This window comes from Vipera berus, assembly GCF_964194415.1.
Source record: "Vipera berus genome assembly, chromosome: 5".
Classification (NCBI taxonomy): Eukaryota; Metazoa; Chordata; class Lepidosauria; order Squamata; family Viperidae; genus Vipera; species Vipera berus.
The window spans coordinates 23,778,340-23,798,078 of record NC_138207.1 but is presented as its reverse complement, the minus strand read 5'-3'; the positions used below and the strand labels follow the sequence as shown (position 1 = coordinate 23,798,078).

The 19,739-nt window shown below is 37.0% G+C and overlaps 1 protein-coding gene across 1 annotated transcript in view; it reads right to left on the bottom strand.

Moving 5' to 3' along the window:
• VEPH1 (ventricular zone expressed PH domain containing 1) overlaps nt 1–2,068 on the bottom strand; it is a gene marked incomplete at its 5' end in the record, with an annotated part of 120,327 nt that extends 118,259 nt beyond the window's left edge. Inside the window, one exon of the mRNA XM_081328516.1 lies at nt 1,931–2,068. Within this exon, the coding sequence (XP_081184642.1) occupies nt 1,931–2,068 (138 nt within the window). The remainder of the gene's footprint in view (nt 1–1,930) is intronic.
• Between the last annotated feature and the right edge of the window lie 17,671 nt (nt 2,069–19,739).

Sequence of the window (19,739 nt, the reverse complement as noted above, 5' to 3'; positions counted from 1 at the left end):
TTAAATTATAGGGTTTGGGCTATACTCGCCGTATAAGACTACCCCTCTTCCAACGCACACCAAATAAAAATTAAAAAACATCAGATTTGATTTTAATATGGTAATTTTAATTCAAATGCTTATGACATGCAGGTGCTTAGTAGGAAAACTGTCACTTATAAACATAAGGCTGTTTGTCATCAAACATGTAAACATAAAACAGTTCAAGTGGATTAAACTATAATAACAATAACAATAACAATAAGAAGAAGAAGAAGAAGTTGGAGGGGACCTTGAAGGTCATCTAGTCCAACCCCCTGCTAAGGCAGGAAACCCTATACCATTTCAGACAAATGGCTGTCCAGTCTCTTCTTAAAAACCTCCAGTGTTGGAGCATTCACCACTTCTGGAGGCAGGTTGTTCCACTGGTTAATTGTTCTAACTGTCAGGAAGTTTCTCCTTAGTTCTAGGTTGCTTCTCTCCTTGACTAGTTTCCATCCATTGCTTCTTGTCCTGCTTTCAGGTGCTTTGGAGAATAGCTTGACTCCCTCTTCTTTGTGGCAGCCCCTGAGATATTGGGTCACTGCTATCATGTCACCCCTCACCCTTCTCTTCGTTAAACTACACATACCCAATTCCAGCAACCGTTCCCTATTTTCCTAATTCACTTTTTCACTTTTCCTAATTCACTCTAAAGCTTTCCCTGCGCAGAGCCTTATGTAAAACCAGCTGCCTGCAATTAGTGCAGGTTCGCATCCCACCAGGCTCAAGGTTGACTCAGCTTTCCATCCTTCCAAGGTAGGTAAAATGAGGACCCAGATTGTTGGGGGCAATAAGCTGACTTTGTAATAATGCTGCTTGGGGGGGTGGTGAAAGCCCTAATAAACAGGCATATACACAGAATGAAGGCTATTGCTAAGCACATTGATTTGTGCTTTAAATTGTAAGCCACCCTGAGTCTTCGGAGAAGGGCAGGATATAAATGGGATTTTTTAAAAAAAAGACCAAATGGGAGATCCGCTCCAGGTTTTCCAGCCCGCCCGCCCAGTTCCTGAGTCAAATGTGTCCTTAGAGCTAAGCCGCTGCTCTGGCTGCTGCCTTCCCCACCTGCCTTTCAAGTTGGGATATACTACAGCTGCTCTTCAACTTTAGAAAGAAAGACGCCCAGACCCCAGCCTGTAAAAAATCACAGACTGCAGCTTCTTCTCCAATTGGTCCCGCTTTCCCTGCGCAGACTAAATGGGAGATCCGCTCCAGGTTTTCCAGCCAGCCCTGTCCCTAAATTTTCAGCACCCGGCGTATAAGACGACCCCTGACCTTTGAGAAGATTTTCATGGGTTAAAAAGTCGTCTTATACGCCGGAAACTACGGTATACCATCTAGCAGAAACATATACTTGGGCCATATGCTTTTATCTCACTAAAACATATTTAATATTTGAGTTTAAAGGCCAGATACCAAGTGTACTTTGTATGAAAAATATTTTTTCCTAAACATTGAAATGTTTTGTATAATTCCTGATTTCTAAATTTAATTGCCACATTCTATCCTTGCAATCATTCCATATTGTTTTTCTTTTCACTCATTGCCTAAAAACAGGGAAATATTATTACATTCATGATTTTGATAAAAAGGTTCTAAATAATAATTATAGCAATGATTTATTTATTTATTATTTATCAAACTCATTTGCTGCTTTTCTAAAGGCTTGAGGCAACTTTGATTTCAACAAACAGAAAACATTTCCAAATAATTTTGCTTCCTGCTGGCTTTTAGTTTCAAGCGCTGACACCTTGATACGCTACCTTCCCAGTCATTCTGAAGAGTAATTGTAACTGCTCCCACGTTACAGAGGGTGCAATTTTTAATCTGTTTTCTTGAGCTTCTGCAGCTAAATTTCATTTTCTAACCCATACTCTGCTTTGCAAAGAGCACGAAAGGTTCTACTTACAGGAGATGAACTAATTAGTTTGATTTGCTCAAGAGCTTCGGATAGGCATCCTTCTATTTCACAATCCTCCAGAGAAAAGAGTTCCCCAGCACGTGAAAGGTCTTTCTGTTCCAAAACAAGTCTTAGGAGATGATGCATAGTTGATGCTGCCAACGAGATTAAGTAAGGTAGGTGGCACTTCTTTCAGTTAAGGCTAGTTGACATATAAATCCATAAGGCGCCAGGTATTCCTTTTCTATAAACGCTTCTTCAAATCTCGAGACCTTTTGGGCCATGAGCTGAGGAAAACAAAAGGACCTCATTAAAAATACATGTTGACGTACTGACTTGTAAATTAACGTAAAACCATTCATTTAGCAACTATTCAAAGTTACAGCAGAAAAAAAGTGACTTAGGATCGCTCCTTATGACTGCTTTTCACACTTATGACTGTTACAGCATCCCCATGGTCCTGTGATCAAAATATGGCACTTGGCAATCTACCGTACTTGTATTTAGGAGAGTAGCAGCATCCTGGAGACATAGGATCACTATTTGTGACCTTCCCGGCTGGTTTCCAACAAGCAAAGTGGATGGGGAATGCTAGATTCGCTTAACGACTATGTGATTCACTTAACTGCAGCAATTCACTTAACAACCATGGTCCAAAATATCATAAAATCAGATATGGCTCATTAACAGCCACCTTACTTAGCAACTTACTTAGTTAGAAATTCTGATCTCAGTTGTGGTTGGAAGTTGAGGACTACCTGTGCTACATTTTTTTTAAAGAGTTATATGGCACAATATGCCAATCATGTATTTTACATTTTATTATTCCATTGCCAAACTCATTTGAAGACATGCTTAGCTATGCAATCTATATAGTAAAGTTTTGGAGAAAACCTATAAGACCACCTTCACTTTATTTCATATCTGAAATATTCACACCTGAATAAGAGAAACATCCACACCTGAATAACAAAGGTTAGCTTAGTGGCAGCGCTGATTTGCACAAAAACAAGCATAGCCAAGAAGTAGTCCGAGAAATGTTCTACATGCTTTGAGAGTAAATGAAGGCATGTAAATTCCATTGGCTTATCTGTGATGTGTAGCAAAGTAACCCTCACTAATGATAACAATCTAATGCAGGGGTCTTCAAACTTGGCCTTCTTATGACTTGGACTTCAACTCCCAGAATTCCTCAGCTAGCATGCCTGGCTGAGGAATTCTGGGAATTGAAGTCCACAAGTCATAAAAGGGCCAAGTTTGAAGACCCCTGATCTAATGCATTCAGGTTTCATAGGATAACATGAAATCAGAACAATTTCAAAGTCCTTCTTGGGAAAGTAAATAAGTCTTATCAATTACAGCAAAAACAGTTGAAGGTTTAAATCACCTTATTATGGCCTATTTTACTGAGACTAAAAGTTCACTTCATCAGAAGTATGCAATATTGCCCTAAGATAGTCACGTGCGCGCGTGCACACACACACACACACACACACACACACACACAAACATTCTATGGATGAACATAGAGATGGCTTTAGAGAAGTTACATGGAGACCTTTAACAAAACATGGGCTTAGTCCAGGAAAACAAGAAAGCATAAGAAACAAACTTAAGTTTGCCCTGCCTTGATTCTCTCTGGTATAAGACAGAAAGAAAGGGAAACAGTCAGGCCTGCAAGTTTCTGTCATTCTAGCCTATGTCCACAAAGTAGCCTATATTATAGTGTAAAATAACAACAGGCCCCTCAAAGGGCTGGCATATTTTCAGTCACGGATGAGATAGCAGGAAAATAAATAGGAGAATGCAAGGAATTGAATGAAACATAAAACATTAGAGGTATTATGTGAACTGGGTTGTATTCCTGCAATTCCTATTTCTTGCCTTGTGGCATATGTGCCATAACAGTGAGTATTATAAAGGATTCAGCTCTCCAGTTCTACTTGTGCCCTGATGTGTGTATAATGTGCACTAGAATTGCATTATCTCATATTTTACATTTGACTTGTGCCCACTTAGGAAGTGATAGATGCAATAAATTATATTATATTGTGTATTCCATTGCTAATTAACATGTTTGCCTACTCTCAAGTGAGTAAAAGCTTTGTAATTACTGAAATGTGCTCTTACCACACAACAGTGGTAACACAGGACAAGAATAACTTAGCTTCTATACTTCTTTTTCAAGCTCGTCAAGAACATTTATCTAAGAATAAATTTTATTTTTGAAAATTCTACCCCTCTTTGTACCTTCCTTTTTGTGTACAAAATGGATAGTGTTCATAGTCTACCATTATTTTAAGAAAAATATAAGCCTGTTTGGTAGATATGCTGTATAAAAAGATTCCACCACATATTCCCCATTAATGCCATAAACTCACAGAAAGTAATCTTTGGGTTCCAGATGGCACATCAAGAACCTTTTTCTGTTGATCCCATTACAAATCTCCAAACTATATTTCACCTGAGATATCAGTTTGAGGTTTGACTGCAAAAGTGTGAAAATAAGTTTATACAGCTTTCATTAGTTTCACTTGCTGTTGGTACAAAAATATTTTAAAACAACACTAAGCACCATGCTCCGTATTAATGATTATAGTGACTAGAAATGCTTTACCAACAAGTTATCATTTACTATGTCATAATTGAGCACCTGCTATCCTTATCCCCACTTTTATACCAAATAGTCATCCACAAATGATTATACAACTTGCTTGGAACAAGCACAATTTTATAATAAACATGGCACATATTAACAGATTAGTTTAACGGTCACCAAACTCAGAAATGATAGCCATACAATTGTATGTGGTAGAAAAAAATATCACATTCAAAATAGAAATGCTTTTTATATATTGCCAACCATCCTTTAGAAAATAATCTTGTGCAAATATATACAAATTGCAAGCCTCTCTTTTACCTGATTATGACTCCACAGCGTTCACATGAAGACTTTGGGGGTTTTTTTTGTAGCTACAAGAGGTTTGTTTTGAGACTCAGAGTTGAGTGGAGCTTTGACTGTTTCATTAGTCTTGCATTTGAGGGCACAACAAGTGGAAAGTTATAGAACCTACGTTTTAAGCAGTGAACCTGAAGCTCTTAATTACAGGGCCAAGTATAAAGAATTTGAGGAATGCAGACTAAAGTAGTCTAAAAGTTACCAAGAGCTTGATCAGGTGACCAGAAAGAACTAAAAGCAGAGGAGCCTTATATCTGAATGAATGCCTTTGTTCCTGAAACAAAATTTTATAAAAGGCCTTCAACTTGAGCATTTTGTTTTTATATGGATGAAAGAGTATTCTCTGTTGGTGAAAAACTATCCTCTCCTAGGGAGACACCTCAGTGAGTTTTTATTGTTCTTTTAAAGAAACCAAATGAATGGAACTGTTGTGGAGAAGACCACTTTCTCTAAAGAATAAATTTGCTAGGAATACAAAGTGTCCCTATAGTTACTCATACCTTCCCTTATAAACATTTATAAATAAGATCTTCAAATTAATAAATGTTTTGTACACTGTGAAATCATTTCATCTTTTTTAGATAAATATACCTTTCTGTACGTGTGTGCTTTTTTGAGTTCTATCAAGTCAGAATGAATTATTGCAAACAGACCCGTTATGATGGGATTATCAGTTGAATAAGAAGCAGGAACCTAAAACACAAGAGGGAGGGCATTCAAACCTAGATTTTGTTTCTTTTTATAACTAGTGGAGCTAGATGTGATCTATTGTGTTTTATTTTTTTCCAGCTTAATTCCCCTGTAACTACATGGCACTCACTTAGAAGAACTAGAAAAAGGAAACTGATAAAGTAAAAATGATCTTGTCATGTCCATTATGATACATTTCAGGCTGTGAAAAAGAGAAAATCCTTTGCATACAAATCTACATTCTAAATTGTAATTATTTGCTTTATTTTTATTTTGTTTATCTGTCTGTTATAACTTCAGAGCACAGAAAACATTATTTCATATACCAGCTTCATTCTTCCAGAAAAGCTTTGCCAAGTAATAGGGCACGAAAAAAAAATATTTTTGCTGTGTCTTAGTGCACTAGGCAGTTTCATAAGGAGAGAAGTCAGAGGTGAACATACCAGAATTACAATGCATTGCCAAATGTGGTTTATTCAGATTTCTCCCAATACTTAACTTACAACTATCTTCACAACAAAAATAACTCCTCTTATTAACTGAACAAGAATTTTATCTGCCTGTATGACATCATGAGCATTTTTTCAATAAAATGCATTTTTATCTTTTCTGGTCTGTTGAATTTTCTTTGCCTTAATATGTTAAGGAGAACATATTTCACTTTATTCCATCTTAGGTCTTGAAGGAAGCTTTTGTTCTAGATATATGCATGGGGCAACTTCACATAAAGTTGTTATCAGAGAATGGAATTGTTACCTCACCATTGTGGCAGTCAGAATTAAGGTTCCAAATCATAGTAAGGAACGATGAACTCTCCCTCATTCTTGTTTTCTTATTCCTTCTTCCAGCATTCAGTATATTGCCTGGTGTTCAATATATAGCACTGCAGTCCTAGGTACCCAATTTTACTTAGGTTTCCCAAACTAATTCTTGAGTTCTCTCTGCTAAAATTATAAGTCATGGATTGGAGAATTCCTCATGTTACTCAAGACACGGATGTCAAACATACAATTTTATATATTTTCTGAGAGCATCATGTCATCAGAATTTATTTTCTACATAACTCATTAAAAAACCCACTGCTGCTGTAAGAAGACACTCCCTGATTGATTTCCTTATGCCTATTATGAGTGCCATTTAGAAGATAATATACTTGCTATCATGTGAAGACTAAAATGGTAACCAACAATTCTCATGCTGGAGACGATCATTATGTAAACATACCACTTCTTGACTTCAAGGACACAAGGCATAATATCTGGTTATTTGTAAGACAGAATCAAGAAGACCCAAGTAAAGGCAATAAAACTCATGCAACCTTCTCATTAATAGCAGGCAATCAACTATCATGTAGGACTTCATTCTTGTCCACAATAAAGATTCTCATCTAGGACAGATATGTTTGTGAATCTTCTATAGGTCTAGCTGAGGAGCAAACCTGTAAAGTCTTAGAAATCTGTGATTTATCACTGAATCCTAGTCACAACCCCCCCCCCTTATTTAGATGTTGACCTAAACTCTCTTAAAAATTCTATAAAAGAATAATAAACCACAGATGAAAGATGCTTCATTGTGGATTAAAAAGAAGAGTAAAATAACAATTTAATTTATTTAAATTTAATTAATTTAATGGCAAAAAGCTGGATTAGAATTTAACGTAAGAAAGTTTTTGAATGGATTAAAGGATGAAATGTTTTTGTTAAAGTGTTTTAGAAATAAATAAGTAATGCATATCTTTGTGGAATGCAGATTGCTTGGTATTTTAGTGATTACTAAAATGTATAAGCTTTTATGGAAATTTGAAACAAAAGAACAAGCTAAAGAGCATATGATAAAATGGTGCAAGAATTTTGGTTAATAATAATAAATAATAATAATAATAAACCTTTATTGTCAAAGTACAACATGTGTACATTGAGATTAGCTGAGCCTCCCCCTGTGCTCTCTCCCCCCAACACACAGTGACAACAAACCCTCCATCCTACCACACCATGTGAACCAACTACACCATACACCGGCCTCCCAAATCAATTCTGCATAAGTTCACAGAGATTATATCCCATTTAAAAGCCTAACAGCCCACGGATAAAAGCTATTTTTCAGCCTGTTGGTACGGCTGGCTATACTTCTATATCTCCTACCGGATGGTAGGAGAGTAAAGAGATACCGTCCAGGGTGTGAGTCATCCCTGAGAATCTTCCTCACTCTTCCAAGGCAACGAGCCCTGGCGATGTCATCCAGTGGTATCAGGGGACAGCCCACAATGTCTTGTGCTGTGCTTACTACCCTCTGTAATACTTTCCTGTTAAAATATATAGATAGATCAATGGGAGAAGTTGTGGTGATGCTGTCTATCCCATCTTATCAAGTAGTAGGTTGTGATCTACTTTATCAAATGCCGTACTGAAGTCCAAATAAATTATATCTACAGCATTTTTCTGGTCCACTAAGAATGCAAAGAATGCAATAAGATTTAATGCTATTGTTGCTGATAAAACAAAAGTATGTCCTAAAAAACAAAAATATTACTACTTCTAGTTTGAATTGTCTGACTAAATCCATTGGGGTCATTGAACTTGGTTCTTGCATCTTTCTTAGCTATGTAAATCAGATCATTGCAGCACGTATAGCTTACCTATTAAAAGTGCCGTACTCCTGTTTTTTCCCCCATGCAGTTACTCTACTTAAGATACTAAAATCAAAATGTGAACCAACTTAATATCAACTAATATCTGGATTTAAATAAAAATGAAGACATTAAAGTTCTATTATTGTACTTCCTTAAAAGCAGTTTGACAACTAAATAACAAGTGTACATATAAGATAGAAGAATCACGTTAAATTTTGCGATATTTTGCATGTTGCATATCATCCAATATTCATTCTTCTAATTAAAAAAAGGGATGTTGTACCACATGTTGCAGTCCTAACAATATAACTTCATGCAGATCTTTGGGATTACATCTGGTGAACCTCATAGAGGTTAGTGATGAAATTCTTCAATCTTGTGACCAGAATAATAGAATGGATATGATAATACTACCTCTTACAGTTTATGTTTGCTCATTAGGAACTGTGAGGATGATCCAGATCTGTAGTCAGCTTTGCATTCCAGAAAAGCTTAAAAAGTGAAGATTTTGAGAATTTGACTCAAAAGAGTTCAACAGTTGACTCTGTCCATCAAAGTTTACTTTGAGTTCAGTTTCATAGCGGTGTCTCTGTTCTTTTGTTCATAATCAGCTGGGCTTCTACTAAAGAAACTTCATTCTAAGACAATACCTTTTTTGTTTTCCTAAGTCAAAGTTATCCCTGTATAAAAGCTCTCATGTTTCAGTACTTTGGACAGGAAAGTGGTAAAAGATAAATATAGTACCCTGAAGCCTTGAAAGAAAATTCAGCACAATTTATCTCTACTTACAATGAAATAGAACCTACTTCATCTTCTAATAGTGTTTCAAAAATTTACTGCTTAAAGACACCACCTATAAAAACATAATAGCATCCTTGATACAGCAAGTTCACATATCCAAAGCATACCCATCTTCTGAAAACTCTCAAGTCTTCATTGTTGCTGTTACATTTTCTGCTGCCTCAGAGATCATCTTATGGGTTTTGACATGCAGCCATTTGAATCCAACCATCTCCTGTGTCATGCACACAATTAATTATTCATTCTTGAAAAAGCTAATACAAATGCATGTTGGTTTGCAGTTGTTCATTACCTCACAGAAAAGGGGGAGGGAAGGTTTAATAATTCAAGACAAAATGGTCAGCCTTTGGAGAAATTCTGATAAAATCCATTACAACTGTCAGAGACTCTGGGCCTACTTCCTTCCTCTGGTATGTGACGCTGCTGATTCCACATTCTGCCTTGTCAAACTAATCATACAGTCAATTCAATTATTCTGGTGTTGTCATGTGGAATCAAGCAAATAAATACCTTCTCCCACATTTCTCCCTAACCCCTCTGTTTAAAAACCAGATTGCTAAACTTGTAACTGAAATGAATCAAGCAGCAAAGCTGATTTGCAAGTATGAATTAATGTGGTTACAATCACATAGGGATACTGTTAGGAGTTATTTTTCCCCTTCTAAAAGGAGATGAGAGGTTCTGAATTCAGTTAATGAATAAACTTTAACCATAACAAAGATCATTTAGAGGTTAATATAAGTCACAGAAGCTTGTTATTAGGAATAGCAAAACAAGTTAAAAATAGCGAATACAAATGTGAGGCTGAAAGAAAAGGAAGCTACAGAGCCCACAAAACTAGTATTTGAAATTGTGCCAAATTTGTATTTCGAAATAAAAATAGGTCTAGAAATCTTACATACTTGATAAACATGATAAAGTCTATTGTCACAATGACCCAGACTCCAAAATAATCTTGAGAAACTCAATAGGTCAAAGACATTCTGAGAAAATTCACATAGAATATTAGAAGCACAATAAAGTAGGGACTATTTCTTTGAAGACGCCCACGTCATATGTGCCTGACACAATCACACTCTCAAATAATTGTATGGGCTTTCTAAAATCCTTTTTTACTGCTTTATATTATCTTGGCCCACACAATAAGTTTATATACTTACTGCATGATCAAAGAATGGATTTCATCATAAAGTATAGCTAAATTAACCTATACCTTATTAAATCACTGGATCAAGCTATCATTATCAATTTAACTCTAGGTGATTTCAGGGGGAATAAATCATGACTACCCAGTTTGGGTAGTGGTTAAAGCATCAGGCTAGAAATCGAGAGACTGTGAGTTCTAGCACTGCTTTAGGCACAAAGGGGGACCTTGGGCGAATCACTTTCTCTCAGCACTAGGAAGGTAAAGGCGAGCCACTTCTGGAAAAACTGGCCAAGAAAACTAGTTCAGGCAGTCTCTGCAAATTGAGCACGATTGAATGGAAGGAGGGGGGAAAAGCATGACTTATTCTCGTTTCACCCTATTGAGTATGTCAACACACTGTACTAGAACATAACGTTTAAACTTAGTATGAACATAACATTTAAACTTAAACTTACCCACTGTTTTTTTAAAATGTTTAGTATTGGATAAAAATGATGCATTCTTATGTATATTTTGGTTGGAAAGGGAAGATAGTGACTCCAAAGACAGTGGAAACAGGTTTGTTTCCAAAATTAAAATTAATTGGTTAACACATAAAATATTTTTTAAAAAAATACTTGAGAGGAGAAATAATTTTTGTAAGGTGGACATATTAAAATTGTTAGTTTTCCAAGGGTGATTGGTATCCATATCCTAAATGTAGAAAAAAATCTCTTAGCCCCATTTGTTCATTATTTGCTTTTAATTTTTAGATAATAAAGTACTGTACTTCTTTTTTTTTTAATCCCATTTATATCCCGCCCAAGACTCAGGGCGGCTTACAATTTAAAGCACAAATCAATGTGCTTAGCAATAGCCTTCATATGCCTGCTTCTTAACAGGCAAATTACCAAGATTTCTATAGGCTAAGCTGTGTGTTCAACTATATATGAATTCTTAACCAGGCTATCCAAATTGGTTGAATAATGGGACAGGAAGAGCTAAAGCAGAGTATTAAAATTCACATTCTGTGGAAGATCCCAGATTCTATGACTTACATCTTTGAAAGAAGCTTGTAGAAATGCTGACGAACACTTGCCAATTTTCTGAACTAGATAGACCAATTATTTAGTTTATTATAAAGCATCTTTACAATTTATTAATGAGATTACATGTACAATCATACCAGAATTTGTTCTGATAGGGAAAAAGAGTTTTTCAGTACAATTTTGATTTACTTGGAAAAAATGTTTCAGACAATTCAGTAGCAATTACTTTAAGTACATTAAAAATGCAAGCTAAAGTAAAGCTTATAAATAAGACCTTGTTGGCAGATAATGCCCATCTTAATTTTATGTATTATTAATCTATAAGCCTTTGGTATTTTGAATTTAAACCTCAGGTTTTGAGTAGAAGGTTTCCAGGTAAAAGTGACAAACCCAATAATAGGGCCAATATTTTCAATGATAATATTTCAGAAGGTGCTTACAATTTAAAAAAGGCTCCCTGGACACAGTAATCTAGGATTAGCAACATTGCTTCCCAGAATTTTTAAAAACTGTTTATTGACTGGTTATTCCTTAGTTTTTCTCTTTAAGGCAGGAAATAACATGCATTTATACTAAACCATAAATAAAAGACATAACATGCCCCTATAATTTTAAAATATTGTTCCCACCTGCAATCTGAAATCAGAAGTCTATCAGATGACTCCAAGGAAATTGTAGATCCAGTTCTGAATTAGCCAGGAATATGGGGCGAAACAGCATTAATTTTCAGTGTGCATGTAACATCAAATTATATTAAACAATTAAAAGTATAAGCATAGTATTACAAATGCTGCTAACGGATAAACTGAAAGCATGGCTAGTCAGCTGTCTTCTGGTTGGAAGATCAAGTTACATACTGAAATTATCTACCTGCACAGAGAGCTGACAAGAGAAACACCCTTTATCTCCAGAGAGTTTTGTTAATTGAACTGCATACTTGATATTTTGAGCACTCTTGTGCTAACTGAGCCAAACTGAATTTTTGATTGCTGAATTCTTAGGTGCTGCTTAGAAGGAATTGGGCGTGAGAAGAGGCTGAACTTTTGCGTCATTTATGATATATGCTTTAGTACCAGAATGTTTGACTAGTTCTGCTGCATTCTTCACAAATGAAAATGTTGCTTCCTTTTCTTAATAGATGTAAAAAAAAACTTCAGGAATTACATTATGATTACCTGCTTCGAACAAACATTCACAAGTACTCTTAAGGTTACTAGTAAAATTTACCTGAGTATTAAGAGAATGCTATTTCTGCTGTACAACTGATTTATTGATTTGTGGGGTAGGTTATCTAGATCAGTCATGTTAAACACAAGGCCCGGGGGCTGGATCTGGCCCGCAAAGTGGTTTCATGTGGCTCGCGAAGCCATCCTGGAAATAGTGAGGGAACGGCCCCCACTGCCTTGGCCCTGGCCCAGAAACCCTCCTTTTCAGAGACCCTCAGATCTGTCCCACTCCTGCCCAGGCCCCCATAGGCACCCTTGATGAGAATGATGTAGAGCTGGCCACGCTCACCCAGTAGGCCATATGCACTCTAGCCACACCCACGCAGTATGGCCCACCCTGACCATACCCACCCGGCCCCAAGGGCAACTGCAATGCTGATGCGGCCCTCAATGAAATTGAGTTTGACACCCCTGATCTAGATCAATGGTTCTTGACCTTTTCTTTATCACCGACCCCCTTTAAATACCTTTTGTGGCCACGGACCATGGCCATGGACCACTAAGACTTAACTCAAAACTTAAATCATAACATTTTTTCAAACATTCGGGGACCCTCTGTGATGACATTGCGGCCCCCTAGGGGTCCGTGGACCTTAGGCTGAGAACCACTGATTTAGATAGCTAATGAAGTCTTCAAACTCTTTTTAATGGGTTCAGTCCTCAGCGTCCCCAGTTTAAAGGAGCAAGCAAAAACTTTTGGAAAAATTAACACTATGCTAGACAAATAAACAGTTTGATCTGACAGACTTATTGCTTACATTTTGTGGTTTAAAAATTGAAGTTGAGGAATACAGTGTTAAAAAAGCATATCCTCAGAATTAATGCTTAAGGCAAATATGTTAAAGGTGACATGGAAAAAAACCCAAAGCATATGCTTTGTTAAAATGCCTAAATAGAATAACATTAATCCCTTTTGGATGATATGAATTCGAATTCTAGTAGCTAATAGTGTCATCAAGAATTTGAGATTCCTTTTTAATTCAAGAAGATTGATAATAGAAAAAAATTCCCTTAAGAAAACTGATGAACTTTACTGAATGTTGGAAAGAAAAAAATGCTGGAGTAAATATGAATGAATATATGTGTGTGTGTGTGTATGTGTGTATGTATACATATATATGTGTGTTAACTCATGGGTAGATTTTATGTTTTGCATGCTTATACAGGTAATCCCTGACATGCAACAGTTCGTTTAGTGACCGTTCAAAGTTACAACAGTGTTAACAAAAATGAGTTATGAGTGTTTTTCACACTTGCAACCATTGCAGCGTCCCTATGGTCACGTGATCAAAATTCAGACATTTGGCAATAGACTCATATTTATGATTGTTGCAGTGTCCCAGGGTCATATGATTACCTTTTGCAAAGTTCATGGGGAAGCCAGATTCACTTTACAACCCTGTGAGTAACTTAACAATTGCAGTGATTCACTTAACAACTGCAGCAAGGCAGTTCATAAAATGGGGCAAAACTCACTTAACTGTTCCACTTAGCATGGAAACTCTGGACTCAAAATGTAGTCATAAATTGAGACTATCTGTAATCCTAGTTCAAACCTTAACATCATGGTTAAAAGGTTCAGATGGCAAACGAGATACTGTCATTTGGAGCACATAGTGTTAAACTAGATTGACGGACAATCTGACACTGTTGAAAGTATCTCAAAGTAATGGGTAGGGGAACAAATACCTGCTCAAAAACGTTTACTCTTGTAGAACAAGTCTATCTAAGAAACAAGCTGCCCAATAAGCAATAGTTACTGCAAATCTTTAGATCTTAGCCATATTTATCCCTTGCTGTCTTAAAGTTGTCCCTTGCCACCTTAACCCTATCTCATTACTTTCCTATTTGATAAAAACATTGTTAGTTCACTATTATTCTCTGAAGTTGCCATTATTTTAAAATGATACAAAACTTCTTGAACAGAAATAAAGCAGTCTAAATTTCCACTATATTGTAGAGATCAATTTTTCTCATAAAGTTAAAAAAATAAACCAATAATCTCTATTACATAAACCAAAGAAATGGTTCCTCATATTCACAATATAACTTTCTAGCATTGTCCCTGAGGTCTGAATTTATCAAGTGCCCAAGTTTACACATTGCATAAAAACTGAGAAACAGAAAATTGAGCATTGGCCTTTCAGGCCCAGCTCAGTAGTAAAAGCGATTGAATTTTGCTGTCAAGTACATTAGGGAGAAAGATCACAAAACAGAGATAAATCAGATTAACACTTTAAAAGATAAATGGTATTTCAGCCAAATTTAATTTTACTTTAGAAATGTGCAAACTCATCAAAAGCTTTTACTGTACATCAAACACATGATACTGCACTCTGAAATTCATTACAGGACCTTCGTAACCATTCTTCAATCAGGTTAATAACTTCTCGACCCACTTCCCATAACAAACCGTGTGGACGATTAGTTCTCTTGATCTGAGAAATGGAAGTGAAAATCCAGTCCAATGGAAGCCTTCTTACTCCTTTTGTTACTTCTTACTCCTTCTTACTCCTTTTGTTTTCTGTTAGCCACTCTCCCCCACATTTACTACATTTCAATTTGAGGTCACTTCTACTGATAATCACTTAGGATGTTTTGAGGGAGGTTAGATGATTACCTGATGGAAATGTTTATCTGTTGCACTTGCTATTATGACTCTTTTGTAAACCACACTTCCAGATTCAAATAGAATATGCTTTGGAATATTTCTTGCTAGGGCCTTATTGATGTGCTTTGCAAAGGAATCTGGTTAGCAACTGCAGTATGCTGAATGAGCTAGACCAGACGTCCCCAACTTTTTGGGCACCAGGGACTGGTTCCATGGCAAGAGGTTTTTCTGCAGACCGGAGAGGGCGTGGTTTTGTGTGCTGCCAACATCCTGCAGATGGGGCTTTCTTTATTTGTGCGGACCGGTTGCTGGCATGCTGCGGCCTGGTACTAGTCCACGGACCAGGGTTTGGAGACCCCTAAGCTAGACTGAGCAATGGTCGAGCTGCTCTTCTGTGCACAAGATAAAATTAAATCAGATGCATTTTAAAAATAATGGTACGTACAACCAAGAGAACTTTGAAACTTTTTTTTTAAAAAGATGAACATTTCATATATATGTCATAAGGAATTCTTTAGAGATCTAATACAGTGAATTGAGTTTGCCTGCCCTTTTCTTCAGCATAAAAATGGTTAGAGATAATACTGTGTCCTTACTTATTTAATATTCCAATCACAACTGCAGATAGCTTTACAGTTGTTAAAATATTTACAATATTTTTAAGAGAGAAAATAATTGCCTGTATTAGCTATATATGTACAATTCATTTTTCTTTCCAGACTCATGTGATTGTTTTATCTAACTTGGTCACATAATTTGATCTGCATTTAACACTTAGTAATAAAGTTAGTGTTCTGGCCTAACATATCAACTTTCCTCTTAAAGTATCTATGTAGCTCTCCATGAGAAGGCAATAATGACTCCTTACTCTACTGAAAGTCTATTTTAGAGAATAAAAAAATAAGAAATTTGTTCTTACAGCAGTAATTTTTCTTGGGGCATTAAAAATATTTCCTAGAATTAATGTTAAGAACAATCTTGTCAATACTGCACGTCTTACTTTGATTAACATTAATGTGAAAAATAGCCTCCAGATGTTTTGAGAAACACACCACAGTTCAGAGCAGATACAAGCACACATTTTCACTCACAAGGTGGCACTCACAATCTAGTTCTCTGCATGTACTGTATTTGTTAAAAATGCATATGAAGCTTCAGAACATGAATTTTAACCATACTCATTAAAAAGGGGCCCAGGTCATTGTGATTCTAATAAGAAGTGCCACACTAAGCAAGATTCAGATCCTTGGTTTTGTTTTTAAAAATGCCAGATATTTTTATGGTTTGTGTTGGCTGAAGCAACAGCAATAGAATTTAGACTTATGCACCACTCCATAGCATTTTCTGAGAGGTTTATAAATGTCAGCATTTTGCCCCCAACAATCTGGGTCCTCATTTTACCGACCTTGGAAGGATGGAAAGCTAAATCAAACTTGAGCTGGTCAGGACCGAACTCTGCATTCTGACTGCACCACCATTCTGACTGCTCCTTTCCCATTCTGTACCTTTCCCATTCTTCTCTCTTCACTTTAACTTGGTGCAGCTATCAGATTGGTATTGCATCTTAAAGCTGCTGACGGGAAGAGATGCGAATGTTTTTGCCACAAGAATTCCCAGGAAGCTCTGGCTATGAGTTCCAGGAATTGTAGGCCTAAGTAAGACTGAAGTTTGGTAAAGGATTCTATCTGAGGGTGTTGTTCAAAGTTTATATAAAAATCATACTGAAAATGAATTAATAAAAAAACCCCTAAATATGGCTTTAAGTGTGGCAAATATAACAAGTTGCTATTATCACAGGCATCACTAGATTGTTAGGATTTTTTTCAGCAGAAAATTTGGAAATGATGTATTGATTGAAAACCCTGCATTGATCAGATTTAGACTGTTAAAAGATTAGGAGCAGATAAACACATGCTTTATTCATAAGCAATATATTGTATTATTTTCAGTCAGTCAAACTACCTTAGTAAGAACTAAGGAGTAAACTTACCGATATACATAACATGGTCATATTTATGTAAGAAAATAATGTACAATATGCCATTTCAAGAAAAGATGAGGCTTCTTTAAAGGAAAACCATATGAAAAGGAAAATTCTTTAATATTTCAGAAAGAAAATATCTTTAAGGACCAAAGATACAGCATGTATGCTCATGCCTACTCTGAAGCATCTTTCTGCTTTTGGACTGAAACATCCAAGGATTGGATGTTTCAAGGTAATGAGCATTTATTCATGCAATTATGATAAGTGAAACCTGATTCAATTATATGTAATGATCTTGACTTTTTTTCAAGTTCATGTGGAAGCTTGGAAAAATAAAGTTTTAATGAATATCAGCAAGATTTGATAACTCATTCAGGATGTGAAGTATTTTCCAAATTATTTTGAAGCGTGTATAGTAATAATTGCTTTGTTACACCGCAGAAAATACTGCTTGCAATAATCTATAAGCAGCCAAAATCTATGAAACTTTTACCATTCCTTATATTCTGTATCAGCATCCGCTATATGGAAGTGTATCTCAGCATGAATGTGTATTTAATATCTTAACTGATTATCACTGCTATATCCATTCTTCCATGAATTTTATAAACATTTTAATTATCGATCTAAGCAAGTGGTCAGTGTCAGTGGTAGACCAATGGAGAACATACTACAGGGGCACGCTTAACAATTGCTACCATTAGTCTTATGAAGTTACAAGTAAAAGTAACACCAGAAATTGGTTGAACGTTCAGTTAATCAGGGAAAGAAAAATAGTAATTAAAAAGTAATTTTAATTTATTAAAATACTAATAGTAACAATTTTTATTTATTATATGCTATCCACAGTCACCTTTGGTGAGATGGTCGACTGAAAAATTTGAGAAACAAAGTAATAAATAAACCAATAAACAAAGTAATAAGGTAATGGTGGTGGCCACCTCCATGTGATTGAAGTCCTGCCATTTTTTGCTTACATCATGAGGCAGGGTTTTGATCACATGCTTGTAGCTGCCATCTTAATCACTCCCCTTGCAGGCCTCCCTTTTTTTTTTCTACAATTCCACAATGTTTATTTGGTACTCTCAAAATCCAGATATATGTTTGTTTGGTCTTATTGGTGGAAGATAATTCCCAATAGAGACCTAACATTTAGAGCAATGCCTTATTCTTTTTCATTTCATTACCTTTTTTGTGTGCTGAATTTAATACACGCTGAATCTCATATTATCCGGGGGGGGGGGGAGGACCTGTATGTGCTTAGGCTACCACACAAGGTAACTGATAGGGATGGTTATGTTCTAAAACAAACAAAGGCAAAGCAGTATCTCATTTCCTTGGTCACGAGCAGCCGTTTTATGCAGCGCTTTTCATCGCGAGGAAAAGTATATGGGCAGGATGGAAATAGGCTCTGAAACCATAATGAATTGACAGGAAGTTTCTTTGATTTATACCTCATCTTTTTTTTTATTTCATAGAATATTCGTGTGTGAGAGCCACGTTTTAAAGCAAATTCAGGCTTAAATTGAGACGGGGGGGGCGGAATAAAATAATATACTGGAGGTTTTTTTCCCCCCCAGGATGTCCCTACGCAACAGAGCAGCGCCGGGACGATGCAAACGTTGAATGGGATGTCTGGAACTTCCGACCCGCAAGACACCCCCCAAAAAAAACACCTCTACCCCGAAACACTCACAGACACAAGACAAACGAGAAACTATTCTCCCACCTGGAGGATCGCCTGTGAAAAGGCGGCTGGCGGGCAGCAGAGGGAGCTGCAAATCCTCAGCCTCCTTTCTCTCTTCCTCCGCTGCGGCCGAAGGAAGGAAACGGCCGCTCGGCGCTTGGTGTCGCGGGGGTGCGCTTCGCCGTCCCGCTGCTTTTGTTGGCCGAGTCGAGGAGAGAGGAGGTTTGGACCGCGGGGAGAAGCGGGCAGGCGGTAGAAGAAAGCAGACAGCGGGACCGAAGTGAAGACCGATTTGGAAAACCAGGGATCGCGGAGGCAGCCTTTGGGAGGCTTCTCCCGGGTCAGATAAGAACCATCCCTGACCTCTCCAAACACTGAGCCCAAAGCCTGGAGCCAAACATCTGCCTGGTTTTTCCGAGCGCTTCATCAGCCTACATTGGTTTAAGGATGGTTTTAAAGCCATCATTCTTCAACCTGGTGGCTTTCGAATATTTTGGACTTCAGTTCCCGCAGTTCCCATCTATTAAGGATGAAGGGTAGGCTAGGGTGACAGTTATGAGAATTGAAGGCCAACATAGCCGGAAGGCATCTGGTGGCAGGGTGGGAGGAGAGGGAGAGAGAGCGAGAGTGTGAAATAGAAACATGAAATTTGACATTTTTTTATTATTGCTCTTAAGAGAATGATGGGAACCAGTGGTGGGATTCAGCCAGTTCACACCAGTTCGGCAGAACCGATAGCTAATTTTTTGTTGCCCAGGCCCAGAATGGACTTCCAGCAGCAGCATCCACACAGAAAACCGGTTGCTCACATATTTGAATCCCACCCGATGGGACCCCAACACTTCTGAAGGGCACCAAGCTGAGGAAGGAGAGGAGAATTTAGTTGTAGGTGAAAGCTCTTCCGTTGATATATTCAGAATAATTTGTCAGTGTCGGATAGCTAGTGAATATGGAGAATTTCATCTAACCAGGCATTAATCCTGTTTCTAAACTCATAGGCACCATTTCAAAGATCAAATCTTTATGTGAAGCTGCAAATTTGAGATAACATTCATT